This window comes from Ovis canadensis, chromosome 1 (genome assembly GCF_042477335.2).
Source record: "Ovis canadensis isolate MfBH-ARS-UI-01 breed Bighorn chromosome 1, ARS-UI_OviCan_v2, whole genome shotgun sequence".
Classification (NCBI taxonomy): domain Eukaryota; kingdom Metazoa; phylum Chordata; class Mammalia; order Artiodactyla; family Bovidae; genus Ovis; species Ovis canadensis.
In genome coordinates this window covers 124,511,108-124,530,902 of record NC_091245.1, presented here as the reverse complement: position 1 = coordinate 124,530,902, position 19,795 = coordinate 124,511,108, and the positions used below count along the sequence as shown (strand labels likewise).

Here is a 19,795-nt window from a genome sequence, read left to right as displayed (position 1 = left end):
ATCTTTCCTAGACTCATCCTTTTACCAGTATTTCCCTCTGTTGACTTGCAACTATGGAGATTTTAAAGTGTTTTTTCCTCCTTTATTTTATTAATATGGTACTTTACATTGATTTAAATTTGAATGTTAAACCAACTTTCCGTTCTTGGGGTAAACTGCCCTTCAGTTCAGTTCAGTTCAGTTCAGTCCAGTCACTTAGTCGTGTCCGACTCTTTGCGACCCTATGGACTGCAGCACACCAGGTCTCCCTGTCCATCTCCAACTCCCAGAGTTTACTCAAATTCATGTCCATTGAGTTGGTGATGCCATCTGACCATCTCATCCTCTGTCATCCCCTTCTCCCGCCTTCAGTCTTTCCCAGCATCAGGGTCTTTTCCAATGAGTCAGTTCTTCACATCAGATAGCCAAAGTATTGGAGTTTCAGCTTCAGCATCAGTCCTTCCAATGAACACTCAGGACTGATTTCCTTTAGGATTAACTGGTTATGTCTCCTTGCAGTCCAAGGGACTCTCAAGAGTATTTTGCAACACCACAGTTCAAAAGCATCAATTCTTCTGTGCTCAGCTTTCTTTATAGTCCAACTCTCACATCCATGCATGACTACTGGAAAAACCATAGCCTTGACTAGACAGACCTTTGTTGACAAAGTAATGGCTCTGTTTTTCAATATACTTCTAGGTTGGTCATAACTTTTCTTCCAAGGAGTAAATGTCTTTTAAATTCATGGCTGCAGTCACCATCTGCAGTGATTTTGGAGCCCAGAAAAATAAAGTTTCCCCCTCAGTCAGTCTCTCCCATCAGGAAGCTTCCATAAGCCTCTTATCCTTCTCCATCAGAGGGCAGACAGACTGAAAACCACAATCACAGAAAACTAACCAATCTAATCACATGGACCACAGCCTGTCTAACTCAGTGAAACTGCCCTTAGTCATAGTGTATTAATGTTTTAAAAAATTATTGTTTAGATCAACTTATTATTATTATGAGTCTTTTTATTTAAATTCATGGGGGATATTAGTTTCATTTCTCATAATATCCTCATCTAGCTTTGGTATCAGGGTAATAAGGAAGTAAATAAGGTACATTCTTTTTTATTTTCTAAGAATTATATGAAATGGTAGTCCTCTCTTGATATACTTGGGGCCCTGGTTCCAAGCTAACTGAGGATACCAAAATCCATGGATGCTCAAGTTCTTTATGTAAGATGGATAGTATGATAGTCCCTTTGTGTCTGCATATTTGGATTGAAATTTGAATCCTAGACTTGCTGAGCCCAGATGAACTGGATGTTAGACTGACTGTGGTGTTAGCTATTGTTTATTGAAGGCCTGGCATGTGAACACCGTCATGTGAATATTAAATAGAATTCCACAATACCCTAGTAAGGGCAGTATCATTACTCTCATAAGTGGGAAAGTGAAGATTCTAGAAGGGAATATTCTGTTTTGGAATCAGTTTCTAGCTGGGCAACAAGAATCCAAATTACCCAGTTTATGTTACTTCAAAGCTTTCCTTCTTAACTCAACACCACTCTGCCTCCCTAGCTAGCCCTTTCAGCTTCTCTCTTAAAATCCTGTAGGAAAGTGTTAGTTGCTCAGTTGCATCTAACTCTTGGTGACCCCATGGACTGGAGCCCACTGCGCTCCTCTTTCCATGGGATTCTCTGGGCAAGAATAACGGAGTGGGTAGCCATTCCCTTCTCCAGGCGATCTTCCTGACCCAGGGATTGGACCCGAGTCTCCTGCATTGCAAGCAGATTCTTTACCATCTGACCAGGGAAGATTAAAACCCTATATATTTCTTAAAAACTTTCTCTCGCCACCTTTCATAGTTATCAGACTCCAGTCTCAGTGCAATTGGTCCACCTGTGCAGATTCAACCAACCCTAGGATTCAGAGTGCCAATCATACTTAGCTATTTTATGTAAGGGACTTGAATGTCCTTGGGTTTTTTTATTGTGGAGATCCTGTAACCAGTACTTCATGGATACCGAGGGGTTACTGTTTCTTGCTTAAATTTTTGGTGGCATTCACTAGTGAAGCCTTATGGACCTGGACATTTCATTGTGGTAGGACTTATAATTGCAAAATTTGTTTGGTAGATACAGGGCTATTGCAGTTTTCTATTTGTGCTGTATTCTCTTTTGATAATTTGTATCTTCAGTGAATGTGTCTGTTTCATCTAAGTTAACAAATTTATTTGTATAAAATTGTTTACTATATTCTCTTATTATTCTTTGCAAGTCTGTAGCGTCTGTAGCGATGTTACATCCTAATGTTGAGAATTTGTGTCATTTACCTCCCCTTCCAACTCCTTCTCTCCTTCTCTTTGTTCTCTCCCTTCTCTTCCACCTCCCTCTTTTCTCCAACAGTCTAGCTGGGAACTAATTGGCTTTATTGATTTTTTTTTTTTAAATAAATGTTTTATTTTATTTATTTATTTTTTTCTCTATGGTATCTCTGTTTTCTATTTCATTTACTTAGGCTCCTTATTATTTCCTTCCATTTACTTATTTTGGATTTAATTTGCTTCTATCTAGCCTATTAAGAAGAAGCTTAGATTATTGAATTTGGACCTTTCTTGATTTCTGATAATGTATAAACATGTTAAGTTGTAAATTTCCTTCCAAGCATCATCGTAGCCATATTACACAAATTTTAACATGTTGTATTTTTATATTCATTCCGTTCAGAACCTGTTTTTTATTTCCTTTGTCATTTCTTTGAAGGGTTATTTAGAATTATGCAATTTAGTTTCCAAATACTTGGATTTCTGTTTTTTGATCTGTCTAATTGATTTCTGGTTTATCTGTGGTATGATCTGTGAGCACAGTCTGTGTGATTTTAATCCTTTTAAGTTTACTGAGACTTATGTTACGGTTCAGCATGCGATCTGTCTTAGTGAATGTTCCATGTACTCTGTTGAAGCTGAGTAGGATGTCCCCCAAATGTAAGTTGATCAAGTTGGTTCTTAGTGTTGTTCATATCTTCAGTGTCCTTCCTGATTATCACGGAAATCCTAATCAATTTGACATTTGAAATATTAGGATATGACATATAATGTAAATAGTATCAGAAGTTCACTGCTAGAAATTATTTGAAAATATTTTAAAATGCATGCACAAGTACGATCTTTTCTATGTTAACTCTCTGCATCTTTCACTAACTATTTATGAGAAGTTTGCCCTTAGAAAATTTAGGACTGAAAACCATAGGATTATTTATTATCTCACTGAATGCTGTGTATCCATATATATGTTTACGATTGAGGCTTAGTGTGTTTAGTTATTGAAAATAAAATACAAATCAAGGTTCCTGGAAAAGCAGTGAAGTTAAAAATAATGCATGGTTTGAAGAAAGTCAGGTACATAGTAGGCAATGATATATCGGTTTTCTTTCTTTATAAGTATTAGCAGATTCTTGCTATGCAAATGAGTCAAGTACCCCTTCATACTGATTTGATCTATTTTAGAAAGTTAGATTGTACATTTAGAAGTAATGTTGGGATTCCCCAGTGGTCCACTGGGTAAGATTTCTTGTCTCAGTGATTTTGAGCCAGGCTTCATCTTCATACTTCTTTGTTTGCCCTGGTTCAGGAAAGAAAATTTGGGATTGGTTAGAGATGTGGCCTTGGTTTAGTGAGGCAAATAAGAGGAGGAGCCCAGTTGACTATGCTTTTTTGGGAAAATGTTCAGATTTGTGTATTCTGTTTTGTCTAAATTTGGTGGGGTTGGGGAGAGTACTTTTGTTTGTGTGAATTATTCATGTGAGAAGATGCTTCCAAATGTTCTCCACTGAGCTGTATCACCCTACAGTTGGGATGTATAGTACACAAAGATTTCTTACATACAAGCCAGTCGGTATCTAAAGGTGGCTGTTCCAGAAAGGACTGGCCTCAGGTGAAAATTTTTCATGAAGACATTTTTACTCTTTCAAACGAAAAGTTAATACATAGAGATTTATTTTTCTTAAGTCAGAGTAAAAATGAAAGTCAAATGCACATGTGCCTGTATGCTAAGTCACTTCAGTCTTATCTGACTCTTCATGACCTCATGGACTGTTGCCCTCCAGACTCCTCTGTCCATGGGATTCTCCAGGCAAGAATACTTGAGTAGCTGCCATACCCTCCTCCAGGGGATCTTCCCAACCTAGGGATCGAACCTGGGTTTGCGTTGCAGAAAAATTCTTTACCACTGAGCCACTGAGGAAGCCCCAAAAGTCAAATATTCCTTAATAAAGGCTACAAAAGCTGTCTTTTTTTCCCTAATATATGTAGAAACTACATTGAATAGTATAAACTGAACTTAGGCAAATACAGTTGATTCTCAAGTCACACATGAAAATGCCTCACAGTCCTGTACAGTGTGGTTTAGCTTTTATCTATGTTGGTTAAAAAATATTCGTTTCAAGATTTCTGTGCAGCTGTTTAAAACTGTGGCTTTATCCTCAGTGGTGGAACCACATATGGTAACTAAGATTCTAATTATTAAAGTGCTGGTTTGAATTCTGTTTCTAGCTTCAGGTATATGGTCACCCTCAGTTCAACCCTATTAAGTTCATGACAGAACAGTTCCTGTTTAAACTACTGAGTCAGTTTACAAATATCAGGGTCACTGCATTTGTATTTGATCCTAGTGCAATTTGAGAGATCATTCCTTTCCATTTTTTCTGCTGAGTTGTACTTGTGGTTCACTTTTAAAAGCTTATAAATAAGCAGTAAGTCAATAAAAATGTAAGAAATATCAAGGGAGCTATAACTGTCTTATTTAAACTTTATTTCAGTGAAAAGCATGTGGGAAACAATTTCTTGGCAAGAAAACAACAACAACCCTGACTAGTGATTAAATGCAGTTTTCCTGTAGACTATTTGGGATGAGGTTAGGAGAATCTTTGAGCGAGCAGAAAATTTACCTCAGCCTGCCAGGACTTTGGATCTAAACATGGTAGTTTTCTCCACCATTCATTGCTGTGTTCTCTTTCTCTCCTAGGAGTCCCAGCAAATGCTTGGAAGACTTATTCCAGAAAAACAGATACTCAATGACCAATTGAAACAGGTTCAGCAAAACAGTTTGCACAGTAGGTGTTTTCTTTTTAAAGTTGACATTTTCCTTCTTCACAGGCAAGAAATGAGAACCTGAAAAGCCACTTTTCCTCACTGCTAGTTTGTTTTTCTTATCTTGCCATGTTTTTCTAAAACAGGGGATTCACTTCTCACACTCAAAAGAGCCTTAGAAGCAAAAGAACTGGCTCGGCAGCAGCTACGAGACCAACTGGATGAAGTGGAGAAAGAAACTAGGTCAAAATTGCAGGAGATTGATATTTTCAACAATCAGCTGAAGGTACCTATTCTGTGTGTACCTACATGTATGTCTTACTTTGTTAATCTTTCTAAGTGACCAAGATGGTTAGTTGATATTTGAGCTCCAGGCAGGAAAATGTATTCTGCTGGTTTGTCAGCCTTCATAAGAAGCCCCTCACATTTATAGATGAACATTAAACAATCTAAGTTGAATTTTTGTCCTCTAAAAAATAAAAATGAATCTGGCCTCTTTAAATAAAGGGCTGTGTAAATGGTTCCAACTTGACATCTGTCTTTCACATGAATACATTTTTTGCACATCTTCATCCTTGTGTCTGTTGAGAACTCCATCAAGTTGAATTGCCAAAAGCTGGGCTCCCAAAGCTGCCTCTTTCTTATGTTCTTTGAAGAAGATTGAAAAGGAACTGTTTTCTCTTTGAAAGCTAAGAATATTTTTTGCCAATTCTTACCTTCAGGATTGTCCTTGAATATAGATAGATCTTTGTTTTGTGACCTCACACTTAAAAATATTATGATTTAGTGGAGTAATTACCTTTGTCTCTGTGGTGGAAGTGGTGCATGAATTTGTTATATTTTCACAGTGTAACTCAGGAAAATACCAAAGCTCCCAGGGAAGATACAGGTGGTGAAATCACAGTCTTTTTCTGATTTGGTGCTTTTTGTTTAACGTGACAGCTTTATCGTCTTAAAAATGATTATTATCCTGTAGTAAAATATCTTGAAATGCAAGCAGCTAATTTCCTATTAACAGCAATCACATACTTTAGGTTTAAGTAGATATTGAAGTTTTCAATCAGTTATGTTCTTTTAAAAAGTTGGATTTTACACATTTTTTTTTTCCCTCAAGTATTTTCTGTTTCCAACCTAAAATCCTTTATACTTGCTTCTGGCCAGTTTAGCTTCTGATACTTAGGAAAAGTTTAAATACTTTTCTTCATTATTCTGTTCTTCATTATTAGAAATCCAAAAACAAATTTGAAAGTATATTTGAGATTTTTAGTTGACTTTAGAATTTTGATTCTAGGCCAGCTTGTCTAGACATCTGAGTTTGAGGTATTTGTATTGTGTTTTCAGGGTAATAAGTAATGAGGTTTTCACAATTATACAATTCCAGAAAGATGATCTTAGGGGAGTTATTATTTGAGCCAACTTACCTTTGTGAGTTTTTTAAAAATATTGCTTTCATGCTTACACTGGATATATGTTTGTGTATGTATGTATGTGCACTCTATATATTTTCTGTATGTGTACATATATGATTTATGTCATGTAAGTATTGGAATTACAGCTGTCAGTTCTCCTTCTCTAGAATAAATAGAAACACTGACATTACCTCTCATTATTACTTGTCCCTGTTTCAAGCAAAAAGAATATGGCACTATGGCACCCTTGTAGTCCTTTTTAAGAGTCTCTTGGAATATAAACTTAAGTATTCAGGTGTCTTCTGACCCAGGCAGTACTCCAGATTTATGCCTTACTCTTAAGTTTGGCCCAAAGCAAGGTTCACATGTCAGAAGATGGGCTCTGGTCAGTGGTTTTGATAATGCCTAGATAACTTACAGATTATTTTTGCTGTTGTACTGTTGTCATTGCTAAAGAGAACACCCTGCTAATGTGATGTGAGTCACTCTCACTGTTTAGTTGACTAATGCTGACTTCAGTAGTAAGAGAGTTTTTAGACCTTTATTCTACTGGCCCTTTTTCCAAATATGTGTGTTTATCGCTCAGTTGTGACTGACTCTTTGTGACCCTACGGACTGTAGCCCACCAGGCTTCTCTATCCATGGACTTCTCCAAGCAAGAATACTGCAGTGAGTCACCATTTCCTTCTCCAAGGGATCTTTCCAACCCAGGGATCGAACCTGGGTCTCCTGCTTTGCAGGCAGATTCTTACCAGTTAAGCCACCAGGGAAACCCAAATATGCTTGTTTTTAAATATTTCTTTCTGTTGTAACTTTTCTTTTAGTTTTCCATTATTACTTTAAATTTAAGTCAGTGTGGAGAGTAAAAAAAACCATCACAAGCCAGTATGTAGCTTACATTGTTTTATTATTTAAAACAAAAGTTTGGAGGACTTAGTGACCATATTATGTTTCTGACAGTTGTTATTTCTAGTATTCCTCTCCAGCCTGGTGAGATCAAAACAGAAACAGGTACACTGAAGATCAAAAGATTTATAATTTGAGGGGAACAATTCTTGAGGCTGTAGCCCTTTCCCTGGCAAAGAAATAAAGCCACTCTTTCCTTCTTTTGAAAAAAAAAAAGAAAAATGTATAATTTGATTGAGACAGCTCAGAGGCAGATTTAAGACTTTAGCCTCTTGAGTATCTCCCGTCTGTTTTCTTTGTTATAATCACATTGGCGAATGTGAAGCTTTTTTCTTTTTCTTTTTACTTTAGAGCTTATTCACTTTGTTGTTGGTGTTTAGTCACAAAAGTATATGACTCTTTTGTGATCCCATGCACTGTCATTGCTAGGCTGCTTTGTCCATGGGATTTCCTAGGCAAGAATATTGGAGTGGGTTGCGGTTTTCTCCAGGAGAATTTCCCAACTCAGGGATCAGATCTGTGTCTCTTGCACTGGCAGGCAAATTCGTTACCACGAGCAGTTATAATACCAGACCACCTGGCCTGCCTCTTGAGAAACCTATATGCAGGTCAGGAAGCAACAGTTAGAACTGGACATGGAACAACAGACTGGTTCCAAATAGGAAACAGTGTATGTCAAGGCTGTATATTGTTACCCTGCTTATTTAACTTATATGCAGAGTACATCATGAGAAATGCTGGGCTGGAAGAAGCACAAGCTGGAATCAAGATTGCCGGGATAAATGTCAATCACCTCAGATCTGCAGATGACACCACCCTTATGGCAGAAAAGTGAAGAGGAACTAAAAAGTCTCTTGATGAAAGTGAAAGAGGAGAGTGAAAAAGTTGGTTCAGAAAACGAAGATCATGGCATCTGGTCCCGTCACTTCATGGGAAATAGATGGGGAAACAGTGGAAACAGGGTCAAACTTTATTTTGGGGGGCTCCAAAATCACTGCAGATGGTGATTGCAGCCATGAAATTAAAAGATGCTTACTCTTGGACGAAAAGTTATGACCAACCTAGATACCATATTGAAAAGCAGAGATATTACTCTGCCAACAAAGGTCCGTCTAGTCAAGGCTATCGTTTTTCCAGTGGTCATGTATGGATGTGAAAGTTGGACTGTGAAGAAAGCTGAGCACAGAAGAATTGATGCTTTTGAACTGTGATGTTGGAGAAGACTCTTGAGAGTCCTTTGGACTGCAAGGAGATCCAACCAGTCCATTCTAAAGGAGATTAGCCCTGGGATTTCTTTGGAAGGAATGATGCTAAAGCTGAAACTCCAGTACTTTGGCCACCTCATGCGAAGAGTTGACTCACTGGAAAAGACTCTGATGCTGGGAGGAATTAGGGGCAAGAGGAAAAGGGGACGACAGAGGATGAGATGGCTGGGTGGCATCACCAACTCAATGGTCGTGAGTTTGAGTGAACTCCAGGAGATGGTGATGGACAGGGAGGCCTGGCATGCTGCGTTTCATGGGGTTGCAGAGTCAGACATGACTGAGCAAGTGAACTGAACTGAACTCAACTGAGCAGTTATAATTTCTCCTAACATGAGATGAATGAGGCGAGCCAGCATTCAGACTCTTTGGGATTTCTTCTGTGTGTCCCTTGGTACAGTAGTACCTCCACAGCATCCTCGATAATGTTGGCAAAAATTACCTCTACCTTACTGAAACATTTCAACTGTCCAGTAATGCCACACATCATGTTTGATGGTATGAATTTGGTTCATCCTAAACCTTCCTCTCCCCAGAGGAAACCAGCCTAGAGAGTAGAGAAAAGAAATTAGGACTTAGTTTTGTTTTATATTCCTATAAACTGTTCATCTAGAGAAAGAAAGTTTAGTTCACCCATTATCAACTAGTATGGTGACACTGGAGAAATACCTATAGAGCGTAGACTTTTTAAAGTAGTTCATCAAAGGGGACTTCCCTGGTCATCCAGTGGTTAAGACTGAGATTCCAATGCAGGGGACTTGGGTTAGATCCACGGTCCGGGAACAAGGATGCCATGTGGTGTGGGGCATGGCCAAAAAAAGAAATCGTTGATCAGAACATTAGAACCTGTATTCAGTTTCTAGCCCCATAAATGAGTTGTTCCATTTAGCAAAATCCAACTCTCATAGATTCTTTGGTACAAAATTACTTGCAATAAGCCATTCACTTCTTTTGACACACACTCATGGTCATGTCCAGTTCCTTGGCGATAAGGGCATGCAGGGAACAATAACATAGAGGTAAAGATTCTTGCCTGCCAATGCAGAAGGTACAGTTTCAATCGGTGGGTCGGGAAGAAATCCCCTGGAGAAGCAAGCAGCAACCCACTCCAGTACCCTTGCCTGGAAAACGCATGGACAGAGAAGCCTGGTGGGCTACAGCACCTGACTGAGCACAGCACATGGCACAGGAACAGTAGTACCTTGTTTTAGCTCAGATTCTCAAGCATAAGACTGTGTTCAGGAAGTGTAATTGTATTTAGTTTCTTGAATGAGAAAGGGTTTAAAGGGTAGGTATGCTGTTTCCTTTTTCTTTCTTTCTTTGTAATAGGTAGACTGGTTTAGTCCTGTCTGCCAGCTGTCTAGTTCAGATTTATCCTTTTGAGAACTGCTCTTTTTTTTCTTCAGTTAAGCAAGAATTACATTTATGCCTCCTTACTCAGTTTCTGATAACCAATGATGGAAGTGCTCAAGTCATTAATTAAAGAGAAAATCGATTACTTTTACAGTTAGATTAACAGATATTTATTTCAGATTGGTAGCAATTTACTAAAAATATAAACCATACTTACAGTTCTGGTCAAGAACTGGTCAGAGCTATGGATCATATGGCCTCTGGAATCTTGGACCTTTCCATTTCTATTTTACCTAATGGAAATTGAAGACTTATTTTTTACCTTTTAGAAAAGACTACTTTTCCATGTGGGATTCCCAGGTAATGTTAGTGGTAAAGAATCTGCCTGCCAATGCAGGAGACACTAGTTGGATCCTTGGGTCAGGAAGATTCCCTGGAGAAGGAAATGGAAACCCACTCCAGTATGCTTGCTCGGAGAATCCCATGAACAGAGGAGCCTGGAGGGCTGCAGTCCACAGGGCCACAGCGTCAGGCATAACTGAGCAACTGAGCGTACATTTTTGCATCCTTTTGTAGTAGACAGCTACCTTATAGATATGATATTTATGTTTTTCAGAAATGATGCCAAAACAGAAATGTCTTTCTAATTTATCACCCAAAACCAAGAATTGCTTTAAAAAGGAAAAAGAATGAATAAACTTGGCTTTTGTAGGTCTATCAAAAAGGGAGGAAACGATAACACTCTGATATTAAAGCTTTGGTGCTCGAATTCCAACTGATAGCCTTTTATTTTTACCAGCTTTTGTGTGAACAGTAAATTTCAGTGGACCAAATTTATCTATCACATTTTCTGCTTTTAAAATGTTCTATATGCAGGAACTATTTTATCATGCTTTTCAGTTCAGTCGTGTCTGACTCTTTGCGACCCCATGAATTGCAGCATGCCAGGCCTCCCTGTCCATCACCAACTCCCAGAGTTCAGCCAAACTCATGTGCATCGAGTCAGTGATGCCATCCAGCCATCTCATCTTCTGTCATCCTACTCTCCTCCTGCCCCCAATCCCTCCCAGCATCAGGGTCTTTTCCAATGAGTCGACTCTTCGCATGAGGTGGCCAAAGTACTGTAGTTTCAGCCTCAGCATCAGTCCTTCCAGTGAACACCCAGGACTGGTCTCCTTTGGGATGGACCTGTTGGATCTCCTTGCAGTCCAAGGGACTCTCAGGAGTCTTCTCCAGCACCGCAGTTCAAAAGCATCGTGCTTAGGAATCAGTAACCTCATATTCATGTTCTAGAAACCTCAATTCAAAATTCAATTGCTTTGACTTTTCTCTTTTTATCTCATTTTGCAGGAAAATCAAAGCAATTGAGGGGGGCTCTATTTGCCTTAAGGGCACATAGAACGATTCTGATCATTATTTTTCTTACCTACAGTGCTTAGCTGTAGGTGTAAAATTATGGTTCTAGCAAGTGTCAAATACCATTACGAATAGGAGCTTTTTTAACAGCACTTGACCTCACGTTGCCTTTGGCAATGTTAGTGGTTACTGGCATAGTTTTCTTTGGCCCTTATAGGTTAATGTTCCATATTTTAATATCCTCACTATGATACAGAACAGCAACATAAAGTGCAGCTTAACAGTTTTCAGGACTCTATTGTAAGCTAAAACAATCCACACAAAGCATCTAGATGTTGTTTTGTGCTGAAAAGTCGAGTCCTTGTTGGTCCCCGCTAGGCGCTGTGTGCTGGCCGAATTCTAGCTGGCGTTTATATTAGAGCGTTTCTTTCCAGTCAGTGGCGATGGAGGAGGCAGTGTTTCAGTGCCTGGCAGTCCTCCTGTGCTGCGTCATCCACTTAAACTTCTTTCTAAGGGTTTCCCTGCCCTGCTCAGGCAATGCACATCTTTCTCAAACTAAGAATGGTGAACCATCTCCAGCTCTGTGCTTCAGTTTCCCCCATGCAGATGAGTGCTCAGTGTCTAAAACAGCATTTACCATGAAGTGCTAATAAGCCTTTTTTGTAAAAGTTTATCATGATTAATTATTATAAATCATGGAGTTTATGAGTGAATCTTTCCTCTTGAAAAATTGTGTATCTGTTGGTGTGGGTGTGTGATGGAAGCTCTGAACTACGAGATGGATAAGGTACTATATACTGTAGTCTTTATACCAAGCCTATTTTGGATCACTGAATTTGCCATGTGGCTGCAAAAATTTGAAAGACCATACTTGGTCGTTATTTGGGTCAATATGCATATTTTCATCAGCAGATATTATAGTCAGTATACTATTCCAAAAATGGATAATCTTTTATTTCTCAGAAAAATGTGAGTATTTAGGACTGATTCAGAGTTAAGAATTACATCCTTAATATACTTGGGAAATCCAGGCTTTGTAAATTAGGTACAAGATGCTATTAGAAATATAAACTCTGCTTCTAATGCTACCAGTTCTAAAAATTGCTCCTAGGAACTGAATTGTTGTTGAAATGAGAATGCCAGTTATAGTAAATAAGGTTCTTCGCTTTACTGAGGCTTTTATGCTCTTGGTTTCAGACACTTGCTTTCAATGGCAGGCTCATTCATTATGAAGGCAGTGAAAGGCAAAATGTTTAGCAACCAGGCAAGAAAAGAAAAGAGCTGGAGAAGGAACTGCAGAACAGAATGAAATGTCAAGAAAAAAAGCATGTGCAGGGAAACAAGGATGGAAAGGAAAAGATCCAGAAAGAGGAGATCCAGAGACAGCAAGAGAACTCAGTGTGAATTCAAATAACCATGTTGTTTTCCCATATTAGTAGAGTAACGTTTGGCTGTTTCATGGCTTGTTCAAGATCAAATTTTATTTTTACCTGTATGATCCTTTTGAAAAGACTTTCTTTGCACAGAATAAAAAACTGTAACTCTCATTGAATGTACTTGTGATTTTGGAAACTTCAGACAGATTCCTTCAATGTAGAAAAGTAATTAAACACTACCAAGACTCTAAATAATTAACAAACATTGTGTGTTAGATTCTGTGCCATACCAGTAGGCTTGTTGCTTGGTTGGTTGAGGTTTTTAGTAACAGTGGGGGTTTTTCTTTTGAGGTTTTAAAAAAGTACTTGACAAAAGGAGTTCAGTTCAGTTCAGTTCAATCGCTCAGTCATGTCCGACTCTTTGCAACCCCATGAACCACAGCACGCCAGGCCTCCCTGTCCATCACCAACTCCCGGAGTTCAGCCAAACTCATGTGCATCGAGTCAGTGATGCCATCCAGCCATCTCATCTTCTGTCGTCCCCTTCTCCTCCTGCCCCCAATCCCTCCCAGCATCAGGGTCTTTTCCAATGAGTCAACTCTTCGCATGAGGTGGCCAAAGTATTGTAGTTTCAGCCTCAGCATCAGTCCTTCCAGTGAACACCCAGGACTGGTCTCCTTTGGGATGGACCTGTTGGATCTCCTTGCAGTCCAAAGGACTCTCAAGAGTCTTCTCCAACACCACAGTTCAAAAGCATCAATTCTTCTGCGCTCAGCTTTCTTCACAATCCAACTCTCACATCCATACATGACCACTGGAAAACCATATCCTTGACTAGATGGCAAAGTAATATCTCTGCTTTTTAATATGCTATCTAGTTTGGTTATAACTTTCCTTCCAAGGAATAAGCGTCTTTTAATTTCATGGCTATAGTCACCATCTGCAGTGATTTTGGAGCCCCCCCAAAATAAAGTGTGACACTGTTTCCCCATCTTATTTGCCATGAAGTGATGGGACCAGATAACATGATCTTCGTTTTCTGAATGTTGAGCTTGAAGCCAACTTTTTAACTCTCCTCTTTCACTTTCATCAAAAGGCTTTTTAGTTCTTTTTCACTTTCTGCCATAACGATGGTGTCATCTGGATATCTGAGGTTATCGATATTTCTCCCGGCAATCTTGATTCCAGCTTGTGCTTCTTCCAGCCCAGAGTTTCTCATGATGTACTCTGCATAGAAATTAAATAAGCAGGGTGACAATATACAGCCTTGACATACTCCTTTTCCTATTTGGAACCAGTCTGTTGTTCCATGTCCAGTTCTAACTGTTGCTTCCTGACTGGGGAGGGAAAAAAAAAAAACCAACTGAAAAAATGTTTTCTTATTCTCTTCTTTAGCCAACTCCTTGACAGTTAGATCCTTCACAGTGACATGCATTTTAAAATAAAGGGGTATTGCTTTATAGATAAAGCTAAGACATTTGGGGAAAACTCAGATTTTCAGGACAAAATAGAGTCAGTTTTCTCTTTCTGGGAGCATAGGGATACTTAGCAAAGACTCTTGGGAGACGTGGGAGAAGGTTGTTAGTTAGCTGTATCTACAGTAGAAAAGAAAGGGTTTTCTATTAATAGCTCTTCTCTCCTTTTTTGTTCATCTGTCCTCTCATCCCTTTACAAACACACACACATGTGCACACACACGCGTACACACACACCCATTCATCCTTCTTTGACTCTCCCTTGGCACTATGATACACTGACTGCCACCTTACTCCATGGTGAGCTGGACTTTCTATTTGGTTGAATATTGACCACAGACTTATAAATAATCTTTAAGCATATTCTCAGAATTCAAATAACCAGTCTATTTATCTCTCTTTATGTATATACTTCCAATCAATGTGTTTTTTTATATTTCTACTGCTTTTTGTGCATCAAGAATGAATACGTTTTATAATTTTGCAGGAAATGGAATATCAGTTTATCTTGATTTGAGTAAAACTTCTGTTTTGAAATAGTGATATTTCTGATTTTTCCACACTTGTAGGAGTTCCTCAGTCTTCATGAGGTTTGTTGGTTGGCTTTCTTTACTGATTTTCCATGTGTTTTACAACCACTTAATTGGGATAAGTTACCATATTTTAAGACCCCAGATCCTTTCGAAAATTCTGATTTTGTCTGCTACAGAGTGTCCTTAGGTGAGAAATAAAGTGGTGTTTATTTATACAAAAGCACGCCTACCTGTGAAATCTGTAAATCACCCCCCAACATTTGTATAGAAACAGGACAATTTACAAGGCATTTTTTCCAGCGTGGGTTCATTTGTTTGCTCTTTGTAGCACCTTCCCTTTGCTGTAGGTAAGGCCTAGAGAAGGACCTGCCAATTATAGTCTCTGCTTCCCAAGGACAGGGAAGGTTTGGAGGCTTTGAGGTTTCTGGCATGCTCTGAAGTTTTCTGTGGAAGCCAGGAAAGACTCAAGCTGAGTTTTTTGGGTAGAGTGTGGAGAAAAAAAAAATAAAAAGCACTTCTAGCTTTCTGTAGGTATTAGGTCTAGACAAAACAAACACCTGCAATCTCTGATGCTGGTACCTAGATCAATTTCTTATGTGGTTCATTTAATATTAACACATAAATGATCTGGTGATTTTTGCAGAGACTAATGCCTGATGTAAGTGGATATTTGAAACATTTGTGGTCAGTGATGTTCAGGTAATAAAAGATGTGTGACTACGTCTGTGGTCAATACATTGTTGACAGTACCAAGATTGTTGTAAGAAATGTCCACAATTTATGTTGATTTGTGGTGTTCAGTTCATGAAGGTGAAAGTGTTAGTTCCTTGGTTGTATCCCATTCTTCAAGACTGCATGCAAGTATCCCGCCAGGCTCCTCTGTTCGTAGAATTCTCCTTGCAAGAATGCTAGAGTGGGTTGCCATGCTCTCCTCCAGGGGATCGTCCCAACCCAGGGATTAAACCCAGGTCTTCTGCATTGCAAGCAGATTCTTTACCATCTTAGCCACCAGGGAAGCCCATGAATATCTCCTAATTAATCAGTTGCTTTTGTCTTTCTGTTCCAAGAGATAGTCTGAGAAAAAAATAAACAAAACAGAAGCAGGCTAATACTTCAAGAGTTAGATGACCAAATAGCAATGTATTTCCATAAACAGCTAGTCTTTCATAGGCTCCATATTGCTACTTCATTTCCCCCCCTCTATTCACAAACTTTTATGCAGTCATGTTTATAAAAAGAAATGCCATTCATATTGTGCAGGTAGATACTACTCTCTATTTCATGTAATGTCAGGTCATAAAATACATTTATTTTTGAGAGTCTCTAAGACTAAATGAAGGAGAAACAGTCACAGTTTTTTAATCCAGTGATTCTGTGCCACTTGCATATCAATAGGACAACTGTCTATAGTGAACTTGAAATTGAGCCATATTTCTCTGGGCAAAAAATTGGATCTTCTTGAGTATTCAATTTGTGAAGCATATTGCTTTTGAAATACTTTGGCTGTCTGCCACAGGATGTCCAAAGATGTTTTTTTTTTGGTGCACATATCTTCATTCCTTAGGGGAAATAAGTGACTTTTCCCCCTTAGTTGAAAGAAGAAAGAGGCAACCTGATTTTCATTTCTTTTAACTAACACAAGACAATCTTTATTTGCCAATCATTTGCTTATTGTGGTTTATATCTGTGCTTGATCCAACACCTCTTTGAGAATCAAATAAAAGCAGCTGTGTGCCTTCTCAGCAAGAAAGATGCCCATGTACCTCAGTTTGCATGCAGTCTTACAGTGTTCACAGATCTAAAGCTCATTTATAGACACCGGATAAGAAACTCTTCTCTCTCAGGATTCTGGAGATATTACTGGTGAAAAAAAAAATCTTAATTTACATATGCTACACATTTTATTGGAGTTTTCTTTTTCCCATATATTTGTTCACAGTTGGAACTTATTGAATGGCTAATCATTTCTTGTTTATTAATTAAATCTCCCTACTTTATTAGGAGTTAATATTAGGCTATTGTTCATCTTATCTAGTGTTAAACATACACCTTTGAATAGAATACAGAAGAAAGATCAACTAAGTTGTACACATACAATGATATGCTAGATAAATATCCAGCCAATAAATAAATATGTGATTATAGAAAAAACTGGTAGAAAGTAGGTTAATTTGAGGAAGAGCTACAAGTGAGATATAAATGTTGATTCATTGTAATTTCTGATTTGTTCTATTTATCTTAGTTATAATAGAGAAATAACTCTGACAAGATTTGATAGAATTTACAAGGTCACTTACACCAGGAAAATTGCCCAATAGCTGCTATGATTTGCGTGGGGTTGTTTTTCTTAGCTACTTTCCCCAGTAGTTTTCTCATTTCCTAAATAAAGCAAGAATGTAATGACATGAGATCTGCCACCTGGAAAATGTTTTCCCAGAAAGAATTAAAAGGCAACTTGTAAAGTAATAGTACTTATACTTGAGTTTCTGAAACAGTATTGAGAAAGAATGAATCATCAGGGCAGCCCTCTGCTCCCATGTGAAGGGACCCATTGCTCCTTGTCATGCCTGGAAAGGCGAGTCGTTGTTAGTTTTTAGTTCATATTTCTTCATTCTATAGGTTGCCTTCTCAGAAGTTCAACTTTTAAGAATGTAATCAGCTTAGGAATCATACATTTTCTGCTTATTTTGGTTCATGCCTCCTTAAACTCCTAAGTCTAAGAAAAAGAGATCTAGAATGGCTTCCTATTTATAGCATCTTGATTTTCTTATATTTGATGGTATATATCAGCAGTATTTGATTCAGGTGAAGGAAATGACAGAAAATCTTTGCAGTCTTCAAATCTGGATCATGAGATGTCAGAGCCTTCTGTTACCTAATTTGACATCTGTTATTTTATGGTTCCTGCGAGCTCCATTGGTGCTTGAAGTTGCAACTTATTTAGACAGTTCCAAAGATAGGTTCAGCTTATCCTCTAATTCTCTTATACTCAGAAATAAATGTGCTTTAAAATTTTTAAAAATATCTTCCTTTGAGTATTTGATACATTTAAAAATTATTTTAAAACTGTCTCAGAGTGATTTTTCTCCTTGATTCTTTAAATTTATTTCTGATTGCTTTTCATTTTATAGTGATCTCCTACTACTAGAGCCCCATATAGAAATGGGCAGTAGAATTCTTTAGTAAAATGAAAAATCTTCATTTGAGCCTGTGGTCTGCCCTGTGCATTGGTATGTCATGGCTGGAGTCCATCCTAATTGGCTGTTGCTTATGCAGTGTTTACATGTTATTAAATATTCTGAATACCACTATGCCTAAAATACACTTTTCCTGAATGAAATAAGAACTTTTCTGTTTTAATATACAGTCAGGTCCCTAAACATCAAAGCTCTGTCATTTTTTACTTTTTTGTGTTTAATTTCAGCTCAGAATTATTTTGCTTACTAGTTATACATTTTTAGCTTATGCCATAAAAATAAAATCATAAATAAAAGAGACATTGAGATAAATTAAGAATAAATTTTTATGGTGATGAATAGTATCAAAGAATTTAATAGATCTTAAAACTACAAAACAAACAAAAAAGAACGCTAAAGATCATCACTCTGCCTTAGCTGCTGGCCCACATCAGAGACCTGAGAATAAAATCCTAGTATCTTCGTTCCCAGGCTTCCCTGGTGGCTCAGCAGTAAAGAATCTGCCTGGCAATGCAGGAGACACAGGTTTGATCCTCTGGAGAAGTAAATGGCAACCCACTCCAGTACTTTTGCCTGGAAAATCCCATGGACAGAGGAGCCTGGCAGGCTACAGTTCATGGGGTTGCAAAGAATTGGAGATGACTTAGCTACTAAGCATGCACACCATAAATTATTTTTTCTGAACCTTTTTGAGAATTTTGTGCAATTGAAAATGAACTTTGAAAATAGGGTAAAATTCTATTTTTCATCATCTTTTACACTTCCTTTTAAAGGGTCTCAGCCAATGGGCCAGTGAGATGGCAGGCCATCCCTGTCTGTGTTCAGGTCAGTTCAGTTCAGTTCAGTCACTCAGTTGTGTCTCCGACTCTTTGCAACCCCATGGACTGCAGCATGCCAGGCCTCCCTGTCCATCACCACCAACTCCCGGAGTTTGCCCAAACTCATGTCCATTGAGTCAGTGATGCCATCCAACCGTCTCATCCTCTGCTGTCCCCTTCTCCTCCCACCTTCAATCTTTCCCAGCATAAGGGTCTTTTCCAATGAATCAGTTCTTCACATCAGGTAGCCCAAAGTATTGGAGCTTCAGCTTCAGCATCAGTCCTTCCAAAGACTATTCAGTACTGATTTCCTTTAGGATGGACTGGTTGGGTCTCCTTACAGTCCAAGGGACTCTCAAGAGTCTTCTCCAACACCACAGTTCAAAAGCATCAATTCTTTGGCGCTCAGCTTTCCTTATGGTCCAACTCCCACATTCATACATGACTACTGGAAAAAGCAGAGCTTTAACTAGATGGACCTTTGTCAGCAAAGTAATGTCTCTGCTTTTTAATATGCTGTCTATGTTGGTCATAGCTTTTCTTCCAAGGAGCAAGCATCTTTTAATTTCATGGCTGCAGTCACCGTGTGCAGTGATTTTGGAGCCCAAGAAAATAAAGTTTGTTATTGTTTCCCCATCTATTTGCCATGAAGTGATGGGACTAGATGCCATGATCTTTGTTTTTTGAATGTTGAGTTGGTTTTTTTTAGCAGCATGGTTACAGCCCAGAGTTTTATCCTGCAAACAAAGGATAGTATACCCTCGAGGCGCGATGGCACACCAACCTCAATCCAGCTTGGCTTCCTCCTTTTATACATTTGTCTCCTCCCCCGACCCCCTTGAGTTTGCCCTGTGCAAATTAGGCTGGCCAAGAAGGGGGCGTGTTTGTTTCACCTGAAGTTCTCACTCTGGTCTGTGGATCTTCTTTTTTTCCACTTCTGTGGGCTTTTCTCTTTGTCTTTTAGCCACACCATTTTGGACTCCTTTTTCCTATTCTAACTACCTAACATTCCCCCGTCAAGATATGGGAGGCCCAATTCTTTGCAATAGGGGCGTTGA

At 38.6% G+C, this 19,795-nt stretch overlaps 1 protein-coding gene across 6 annotated transcripts in view; it reads left to right on the top strand.

Annotated features, from left to right (window-relative positions):
- ITSN1 (intersectin 1) overlaps positions 1-19,795 on the top strand; it is a 242,598-nt gene that overhangs the window by 124,128 nt on the left and 98,675 nt on the right. For all 6 annotated transcript variants that reach the window (XM_069548934.1, XM_069548931.1, XM_069548932.1 and 3 more), the window contains exons 15-16: positions 4,988-5,075; positions 5,199-5,338. In XM_069548934.1, the coding sequence (XP_069405035.1) occupies positions 4,988-5,075; positions 5,199-5,338 (228 nt within the window). The remainder of the gene's footprint in view (positions 1-4,987; positions 5,076-5,198; positions 5,339-19,795) is intronic.